The sequence below is a fragment of the Gracilinanus agilis genome, chromosome 6, assembly GCF_016433145.1.
Source record: "Gracilinanus agilis isolate LMUSP501 chromosome 6, AgileGrace, whole genome shotgun sequence".
Lineage (NCBI taxonomy): Eukaryota > Metazoa > Chordata > Mammalia > Didelphimorphia > Didelphidae > Gracilinanus > Gracilinanus agilis.
The window spans coordinates 228,945,614-228,956,248 of NC_058135.1; the positions used below are offsets into that span (position 1 = coordinate 228,945,614).

At 42.0% G+C, this 10,635-nt stretch overlaps 1 protein-coding gene across 1 annotated transcript in view; it reads left to right on the forward strand.

The window, feature by feature from the left end:
* The window catches only part of SLC49A3 (solute carrier family 49 member 3), a 58,437-nt gene extending 49,699 nt beyond the window's left edge, over positions 1 to 8,738 (forward strand). Inside the window, exons 8-10 of the mRNA XM_044681798.1 lie at positions 5,067 to 5,224; positions 6,265 to 6,377; positions 7,991 to 8,738. Of these exons, the coding sequence (XP_044537733.1) occupies positions 5,067 to 5,224; positions 6,265 to 6,377; positions 7,991 to 8,169 (450 nt within the window). The 3' untranslated portion in view covers positions 8,170 to 8,738. The remainder of the gene's footprint in view (positions 1 to 5,066; positions 5,225 to 6,264; positions 6,378 to 7,990) is intronic.
* The last annotated feature ends 1,897 nt before the right edge of the window (positions 8,739 to 10,635 follow it).

Consider the following 10,635-nt stretch of genomic DNA (forward strand, 5'->3'; position numbering starts at 1 on the left):
CCTTCCTTCCTTCCTTCCTTCCTTCCTTCCTTCCTTCCTTCCTTCCTTCCTTCCTTCCTTCCTTCCTTCCTTCCTTTCTTCTTTTTCAATTCTCCTTCTGTCTTAGAATCGATACTAAGTTATCATTTCCAAAGTGGAAGAGTGATAAGATCAAGGCAAGTGGAATTAAGTGACTTGCACAACTACAAAGTGTCTGAGGTCAAATTTATTTTTTATTTTATTTTTAAACCCTTACCTTCCATCTTGGAGTCAATACTGTGTATTGGCTCCAAGGCAGAAGAGTGGTAAGGTAGGCAATGGGGGTCAAGTGACTTGCCCAGCGTCACATAGCTGGGAAGTGTCTGAGGTCAGATTTGAACTTAGGACCCCTTGTTTCTAGGCCTGGCTCTCAATCCACTGAGCTACTCAGCTGCCCCCTGAGGTCAAATTTAAACCCAGATCTTGCCAGCTCTAGTCCTGGCACTCTATCCACTGTCTCCTGCCCCTGTTCTCTTTCTATTGTGCAATCCTGTGCTCAGTTTTATTATCTTATTATATCTTACATTATATCTTCTTCACAGGATAAGAGTTAAACTTGATTATCTCTTAAACTTTCTTAAGATCAAAGTTAACTCATTTATTTTCTCAAGAAAGAAGTTGTCTTAGTTCTTTCTCTTTGTGTCCCCTACAGTCCACCTCAAGCCATGACTGTCTAATCTTTCCAGATAAATGACAATTAAAGCTATTAACTCTCTCTTTCTCTCTCTCTCTCTGTCTCTGTTTCTCTCTGTCTCTGTCTCTCTGTCTCTCTCTCAACAATATTCAAGGTATGTGTGAGAGAGAATCTTGCAAAACAAGTGTAGTGTAGTATAGTATTTAACTCCCTGGTCACTTCCAAAGGCTGACTTTGAATTATGACTTTTTTTCACCTGAGTTTTTTGGGGTTCATTTGGTTTTTAAATGTTGACCTTTGTGGTTTTCAACTGCAGTGCTTAGATTAGCTTGAAAACAGATTCTGGGAGTCAGACTTAATTCCCATAACTTTTATAGATGCTCTGTTCCAACTTCTTTCGGACATTTCTGTTTCTTGAAGGAAAACCTCATTGAGACCATGATTGATGATTTTTTTTTTTTGACAAATGATGTCTTTCTTCTTTCTGGCAGCTTCAAGGACCTTTTCCTTTGTTGTTTTGAAGTTTGATGATGAGCAGAGTGGGCTGGTTGAATTTTAAATTCTCTGTTGGAATGCCATAGATTTGATATATAGAGTGTCACTTTAGAGGGAAAAAATAATGCTGGGAAACATATTTATGAAAGTTCTTGATGCCATTTTTTCTTTTATATCTTTCCAGGACCCTCAAATCTATCACTTCCCTTTGCACGGCTTCCAAATCTCCCAACTGAGTGCTTTTCTGGGCTCATTTTGCCTTTCTGGCTTTTTTCATATGTTGTGTTTTCTACTACACTTAGCTTACTTTTCAATGAGCCCGTATTTTTTATGCTATTTTCCATTTTGCTGAATCTTGTCATCTCTTCTTGGGATTTTTGGGGGTTGCATTCACTATTTTTAATGCCTCTGGTTTTAACACTTCCTTTAATCCCTTGAGTGTGTCTCTTATTCCTTTGGTCAATGCCTAACACAGCTCTTGGCACATAGTAAGGGCTTAGGAAACGATCACTGGTTGCTTAGTTATATGTCTCGGATTGTTGTTGTTCAGTTATTTTTCAGTTATGTCTGATTCTTCGGGAAGCCCTTTGGGGTTTTCTTGGCAAAGATACTAGAATGAGGGGCAGCTAAATAGCTTAGTGGATTGAGATTCAGGCCCAGAGACAGGAAGTCTTGGGTTCAAATCTGACCTCATACATTTCCTTGCTGTGTGACTCTGGGCAAGTCTATTACCTATTACCTAGCCTTTACCACTCTTCTACCTTGGAACCAATACACAGTACTGATTCTAAGACAGAAGGGAAGGGTTTAAAAAAGAAGATACTAGAGTGGTTTGCCATTTCCTTTTCCAGCTCATTTCATAGATGAGAAAATTGAGGCAAACAGGGTTAAGTGACTTGCCCAGGGTCACATAATTAGTAAGTGTCTGAGACCACATTTGAACTCAGGAAGACGAGTCTTCTTGACTCCAGGCCCAACATGCTTATCTACTGCACCACCTAGCTGCAGTATGTTTTATACTACTTTGACTATTTCCAGTTGCCTTTCTTCTGTTTCTTTTCCTAAATTCCATAATATGTGTTTTGTTGCATCAGAAACTTCCTTCAGATTTCTCATCGCCCCTTTGGTTAGTCTGAATAGACTTGTGAGAATTTTTAACCACATCATTTCATTTTGGAGTTTTTTGTCTTTATTTTTGAAGAGAATCACAAGTCTGCAGGCTTCCCTGCGATCTTTAGCTCTTCCATCTTCCTGAAAGGCAATCCCTTATTATCCCGAGATGAAATCTGTCTTTTGAAAATCCCCACCTGTTTTTTGCCAACTTTTGAAAAACTCTAAATCTTCTTCTCCGTGACAGGACTTCAAACATTTGGAAAGTTATTGTGCCCTTATGACATTTTCTCTTCAGCAAAACTCCGGACTCCACTTCTTTTAACTGATGTTCCTGTGGTACACAATCAAGGTCCCTTGCCATCCCCTGCATGCATTCCACTTTGTCAGAATCCTTATTAAAATATTTTACTGAGAATTGAACATGATGACCCCTAGACGTTCTGACTGAAGGTGAGAGTAGCCTAGCAGGGGATAGACAGCAGAGATGTAATGTAAACTTCTTGAGAGCAGAGATTATTTCCTTTGTCTTTGTATCCCCCGCATCTGGCACAATGCCAATGAAACACTTGTGGTTGGTTGTTTAACTATCACTCCCTTCATTCTGGATATTATGTTCCTATTAAACTAGCCTGTATAGACAGACATGGGCTACTGTGTCAGCATCCAGTTCATTAAAACTTCCTGTTCTTTAATCCTTGAATTATTATCTATCCATGTTTCCCTCATCGTGTTGATTTTTCTTAGGATTCTACATTTATTTCTGTTAATTTTATTTTATGAAGTTTGTCCCATCATTCTAGCCTCTTGAGATCTTTCTTTTTAAACCCTTACCTTCCATTTTAGAATCAAGAGTGCATGTTGGTTTCAAGGCAAAGGAGTGGTAAGGGATAGGCAATGGGGTTAAGTGACTCGCTCAAGGTCACACAGGGAGGAAGTGTCTGAGGTCAGATTTGAGCCCAGGACCTCCTGCCTCTAGGTCAGGTTCTCAATCCATTGAGCCACTTAGCTGCTCCTTCTTGAGATCTTTTGAAAACTTTTTAATAAATGTTGTGTGGAGATGCAAAGCATGGAATCCTTGCAAAGGTACAGGGATAGCCCCTGGAGAACTTTGGGTGAGGCTATCCCTGTACCTTTGCAAGGATTCCATGCTTTGCATCTCCACACAACATAAAGCAACCTGTCTTGTGAAGTGCACATATATAGACATATCAATAGTAACAACAAAAAGTTGAAAAAAAGAGCCAGTAAAATAAAAACAAAGGGATTCTAATTGTATATGTGTCCTTGTTGTGCTCATCCTTTTTAGTTACCTGCTGATTGTCCCAGCCTCAAAGATACATATACTGACTTTAGTACAGTAAAACCCAAACCATCCCTCTTCTCTTTGAGACCCTTTAAAAATATTTTAGGGGTATTTACCGTGAATTTCTTGTGATTGTTACCATGTTTAATTATCTGTTTGTGATCAGTCTGGTTATTTCCTCCCTCCGTATAAGTTATCTCATTTCATAAGAATTTTGTGCATCTCTTTTTATCCCAGTATTCTCATATTTCTTTGAATGTTTGACATTTGCCATTTCTTATGGCACAATAGAATTCTCCCACACAGCTTTTGTTTTTAGCTTTGCGTAGGGTAGGAGGGATATTACAAACCATGCTGCTAGGAATATTTTTATTTCTATGGTCCTTTTTTCTCTATCAAGGATCTCCTTTTTCTGTAGCCTCAGTAGTGATCCCACTGGGTCAAGAGGTTTGACATTTTGATAATTCTTATTGTATAATTTCACATAACTTTAACAGTGGAATATAGTTTGCCTGTTTTTTATCACAAATGCTGTAGCACTGAATTTATCATTAATATAAAAGTCCTATTGAAATTATTTTAGATCCCAGTTCTTTCATTTGGCTCATTTAGTTATTCTACACAGCCTTGTGGCATCTACTAGTTTAGTAAGGACAGTATTTACTCTTTCATTGACAAAAATATTGAGTAGCACAGAGGCAAGGATAGATCTATGGGGGCACCATTCCTCTGCCTCTTGATTAACATTATTCACTATACCTAGGGCCTGGACATTGAACCAGTCCACCTAGTTGTACTGTCAGATAGCCCATGGTTTTCCACCTTCTCCACCAGTGTCCAAGCTTGCCTCTAAAGGAAGCAGCCCTTAGAAATATGGGCAGAGGTTAGCAAAAAGTCCCCACTTTGGGGGAAGCCATCAATCTGCATTTGGCCTGTTGGTTATGTTTATTTATTTATTTATTTATCTGTCTGTCTATCCATCTATCCATCTATCTATCTATCTATCTATCTGTCTGTCTGTCTGTCTGTCTGTCTATCTATCTATCTATAGTTTAAATTTATTTAAATTTATTTTAAATTTTTTTTAGAATATTTTTCCATGGTTACATGACTACTGAGTTATGTAAAAGTCTCACTGAATGTTATTTAGCATCTAACAGTATTTGGGAAGCATTGTAATGCCCAACAACATTTAGAAAACATTCTCCACTGATCTAAGGCCCTGTGTCCAAAGGCACACACTTCTCTGAATTACTATCAGATTTGAGGGTCACTCTCTTGGCTTGGAGTTAGAGGTCAGTCTGTAGCCAGGCTCAGGGGTCATTCTATGGTGGATGTTAGGGGATCTGTCTGCGGATCTGGTCCTTTTCTCTTGCAGAATCTTGAATCATCCCCTGTTGAAAAGAAATTTTGCCCCTGTGTTGGCTCAACCCTCATCACAGCCATAGACGAGGGGCTGGGGGTGGGATAGTGTTCCTGATGATTCTGCCCTTTCTGCTCCAGGTATCTCAGTTCCAGAACCAGATGGTGTTGGTAGCTGTGGTTTCCTCTCTGTTTGGATTCTTTGGTTTTTCCATTTGCCCAATTTTCTTTGAGTTAGCGGTTGAATGTTCCTATCCAGTGGGAGAAGCCACTTCCACAGGTTTGGTCTTTGTGATAGGGTAAGTACTGCCCTGGCCCTCTGCTGACCCCCTATATCTCTTCCTCCCCAAGTGTTCCAAACCTGCCTCTGTTCATGCCCATCCATTTGTACATTCTGTTTTCTGCTAAGCCTTCTTGAGGGGGGAGGGAAGCATTCCTCATAGCCTCCCATTTATCAGCTATTCCTATGTGACCACTCTACATACAACTTTACAGGTGTCTCCTTTCTTTACCCTCTGCCAACCCTATTATTGCCTTCCATTTTTCTGGTAACCCTGCATGACTACCCCTACAACCACCCAAATGTCCCATTCCTATCTTCCTTTGTCAAATCCTGTATAGCCAACCCTACGTCCTTTCCAAGGTTTGTCTCCTCACATCCTTCCAGCCTCCCAGGAACCTCTGACCCCTTCCAATCCTGTGTAGCTACTCCTAAACCTTTCCTAAGTGTCTGACCTCTGACCACCATTCCTCTTCTGATCCTGTTCCCCCATCCCTGTCTTGCTATCCCTGTACCCACTTTAGACCTTGATGTCTCATACTTCTCTAAAATTCTTTCATCATCCCCACTCCCACCAAAGTGACCTTTGGGTCCTGAGGCAGAGTTAGTTTAGGTTACTTGGGAGAAAGAGCACCATGACCAAGGGTCTTGTTGGCTCTGGATCAGTGATGGTGAACCTTTTAGAGACCTTAGAGACTGAGTGCCCAAACTGCAACCCTCATGCTGCATGTGACTCCACCCCCCCCCAACCTTATTCCAGACAGGGGAGGAAGCACTCCCATTGGGCTATTGGGCAGAGGGTGGGTGATATGAGAAATGTCCTCAGGCACAAGTGGAAAGGGGGAAGGGAGCAGCCCCCTCCAGCATGCTCTGGCACATGTGCCATAGGCTCACCAACATGGCCCTAGATGGTAAGGACCAATTATATACCAGGATGCTAGAGCCATGTGATCTATCTTATTGAATCTTTTCTATATAGGTGGGAAAGTGCCTTTAGAACTGAGAGTCAGGAGTCCAAAAAGGACAAGAACTCAGGCTCTGGCTATATTTGTGTTATAGACAAATTGAGGGTGTCATCATCATGGTCCTGGTACAAGCCCTGACCATACAGCGCAGTGGTCCTAGCCCCTCCACATGCCAGCTGCAGGCAGACACCACTCTGGACTGGACAAGTGAGTAAATAGAGCCTCTGTATGAGCCTTTTTGGTCGAAAAACATTTATTTGAAGCTGCTAGGAGGGTGCTGGCAGCAGCAGAAGCTGTCATACTTCCTGGCTGAGGACATGTGCAAGTCACCTGCAGCTCCTGTGCCACAGCTACTCTTTTTTTTTTTTTAAACCCTTAACTTCTGTTTATTGGCTCCTAGGTGGAAGAGTGGTAAGGGTGGGCAATGAGGGTCAAGTGACTTGCCCAGGGTCACACAGCTGGGAAGTGTCTGAGGCCAGATTTGAACCTAGGACTTCCCATCTGTAGGCCTGGCTCTCAATCCACTGAGCTACCCAGCTGCCCCTGCCACAACTACTCTTGCCTTTCAGCAGGATCACTTAGATCTGGACAGGGAATTCAAACAACTACCACCTCCGGGGTGGGCCAGATCAGATCAATCACCAACCATTTCACCACAATCACCACTTTGCCCTCTCCGTCTTGCACCATGCCAAGCCACATTGGATTCAATTCTGCAGAGATTTATAAAGAGCCTACTATGTGCAAGCACTCTAGCAGGCATTAAGGATACAAAAATTAAGCCATATAGTCCCTGCCTTCAAGGATCCTACATTCTAAATGCCATTCTTTTCCTCTCTAGCTTATTCCATTGTATCCCATCCTACTTCACACAACCCTAGTCTGCCTCATTTCCTTCCAGTCAATCCCACTGTCCTTCATTGGACTCTAGCTCATTCCATTCAATCCTAGGCAAGCCTAGCCTAACGCATTTCATTACACCCTTCTTCATGAGACTCTCTTACTTCCTCCCACCCTTTCCTCACATCTCCAGCCCCACCATTTTACTCCATGTTCATTTTGTGTCATGAATGTGCCATGAGTGGTAGAAAGTGTAAATTCTTATCCAGTATAGGCATCCTCTTGAATTCAGATTCCTATTATGTATTTCATTGAGGACCTGTAGGAGACAGTGTTGGGATATGTGCTAAGTGGAGCAGCAAACTCAGGGATTGGGAATTCAGAGAAGGCAAGTGTTATGGAAGGTTGTAATTGTCAGAGAAGACTGCATGGAGCTGAGGCTTGGGAAGATCCTTAAAGCTGGGATTCATGTAGACCCAGGAAATTAGCAGAAGCTCCAAATGGGACAATAGCAATAGCAAATGAAGGAATGAACCCTAGAACATTCAGGGGACATAGAGAGATAATAGGACTTACTCTGGATTAAAGCTCAGGCACACTACAAGGTGAGGATTCAGTCTGGCTCCACGTGAAAATTTAGTCTTGAAGTAAGGTTGGGAATCATTATCAGGGTTCACAGCGTGGCTTGATGGGGAAATAGTTTGGGATTGAGGTCAAGAGTGGGACTAGGGGAAAGGCTCACTGTGGGGCTAGGTCATAAGGAGAAGTTTCATTGGCTTCCATGAGAATGTTGACTTCTAAACATCAGACAGCTTGGGTTTGCTAGTGATTGACTCTGTATCTCATATAGAAGAGTAGGCTAAGATGGGATAGGGTCAGCCCAGGCCAGAGCTCCATGTGTCCATTTCTTCTCTTGCCAGATGCAGTAATTCAGGGTAGATTTGCATGGCCTGACTTGTCTTTCTTGTCTTGGGTTTCAGACTCTGTGTTGTTGCTGGCTGGGCTAACCTGTATCTACAGCTGCATCTTCGTTGTTTTCTTCTACACACCATATAAGCGGCTTCTGGCAGAAGGCAACCCTACCTACAGGACCCACCAGACAGGAAAGGATGAGGAAGATGGGTCTTCAGCCAGTGTCCCAGACACGTTTCAGTCTTAGCTTCCTGCTACTTCCCAGCACTTAGACCAGACTTCTCAAAAACAACTGAAAAAATTTGGGTGGAAAACATTTTCTGAAAACTTTTATTGCTTTCTTCTTTTTTCCTACCCCAGTGGTATTCCCTGACAAGAGAGATGCCAAGCTGGGCATATGTTGCTAAAGGGATGATGCTCTGTTTGATACAACTAAAGCAGCTTTTGGAGAATGTTATCTATACAAAAGATAACATTCTCTTTTATGTGGAGGGACCCTCTATGCCGAGCATTAGGGAAAGACCTCACATTGGCAGTGAGGATTAGGGGATCAGACTTTTTTTATTGGTTAAGGAGAGACTTCACACCAAGCAACTGGGGAAAGAGTTTAGGCCATATACCCAGGAGACACTCTGGACCAGGCAACAGGAGAAAATTCATACTGAAGACTCTTCATATTTGGTAACAAGGGGAAGGATTTCATATGGGAGATAGAGGTGGAGAGAGGAGAGAAAGGTGCAAGAGGGATGGGAAGTGGGGAGAGAGAGAGAGAGAGAGAGAGTCTTCCAAGTATTTTCTCATATGATCCTTACAGAAACCGTGCAAGGATTGTGCTATTATCCTCATTTTATAGTTGAAGAAACTGAGGGAGAGGGAGAGAATAAGTGTCTTCCAAGTATTTTCTCATTTGATCCTTACAGAAACCCTGTAAGGTAGGTGCTACCATCCTTATTTTATAGTTGGGGGGGGGGGGTGGGAGAAGAGAGAGAAGAGAGAGGAGAGACCATGACATGTACTAAAAAGAGTCTTCACATCTAGTAACTAGAAAAATTCTAAACACTTAGAGGCTTCATGCCAGAGTTTGGGAAGGATCAAATTATAGATGGAATAAACCATTTGTCTCAAATTCCAACAAAGCTTCTAAGCTACTGTGACTGAAGCAGCACTGGTGGTGAGGTCAACCTGTCTTCGAGTTCTCAGCATGGAAAGAAAACTCTCTTTACCCGATTCTTCCCAACCTGGGAACATAGCAAGCCTCTCCCAAATGAGGATCCCAGTCATGATCTCATCCAAGGTCCTCTCCTGAAAGATCCTATGACCAGCTATGTTGAGAGCCGATCGGAGAAATAGGGTCTTTGATAGGGCCTTTTATCTAGATTCCCATCAAGATCAATATGGCTGATGCAGCTTTGTGATTGATTCTGGTGGCCTAAGCCTGAAAGGCTGGCTACCAACAAGTTGGCTAATCCAAAATAATTGACCCCTCCCAAAGGCTCCTTTTATAATTGGAAGTCATTGAGAGAAACAGAGTCTATAATAGATATTTTTATCTGGATCCCATTACGAGATTAATGACAGGTGAGACTGTATGTTTGATCTTTCTGCCCTGCAAGTCAGGACGCAGTCAGGATGGGTTATCTAAGATAAAAATCTGAACTCCTCTCTTTGATTCCTTTTATGATCCACACCTTTTCTTATTGGAAAGCATTATAATCTAATTTTCTAGGATAGCTTTAAGTTTTTAGTAAACCAGCACTTAATGAGTTAACAGCCTCTTTTTCCCACTTAGTAGAGAATAGCTGTGGGTATATCTCTCTTACTGCTCCAAGACATCCCAAGGTCATGGAGTGTCAGACTTAGGCAAAATTACACTTTAGATAAAATGAGGCTCATTTTTAACCTTGGGACTTTTTCTCATCTGGCATTTTGTTCATGAGTAAATTCTTTGTAAAACCATATGCCAATCATAAGATAATTCTGTGTCTGTGCAGCTGCAAACTCCTTTGTGCTTTGTGTGAAAGGGTTTTTTTGAATACTGTATATAAAAAATCTCAAGCTCATTGCCGGGCAGAGGAGCAGCCATGAGCTAACAGTCCCCAGTTTCTGTCTCATTCTTTCACACCTAAACCATCCACTTATCAGATTCCTGGAGCTTTTGGATAGCTTTCAACACAGCTAGAAACCAGGAAGCTAAAGGATTTTTGAGTAAGCCTTCTTTGGTGATCAGGGGCCCTCAGATTTTAGGTATATCAAGGGCATGTCCTTTATCCTGTGCATAAGACCATAGAGGGAAAGGAACAAACATGTAGTAAGTGCCTCCTAAATGTCAGCCGCTGGGCTAAATGTTTTCCTACTATTTTTTCATTTGATCCTCACAGAAACCCTGTGAGGTAGGTGCTAGCTATTATTATCCTCATCTTATAGTTGAAAAAACTGAGGCAGATGAAGGTTAAGTAACTTTCCAGGGTCACACAGCTAATAACTATCTCAGGCCATTTGGATTCAGGTCTTATGAACCCAGGTCTAAAGTTCTATCTCCTGTGCCACTCAGCTGCCTCAATAGGACAGGAGTACAAAAGTGTTCTCCAACACTTCTTATGTGGAAAGAGTGGAGCAGCTAGCTGGCACTGTGGAAGGAGTGCCAGATCTGGAGTCAGGAAGACTCATCTTCCTGAGTTCAAATCTTGTCTCAGACACGTTCTAGCCACGTGAC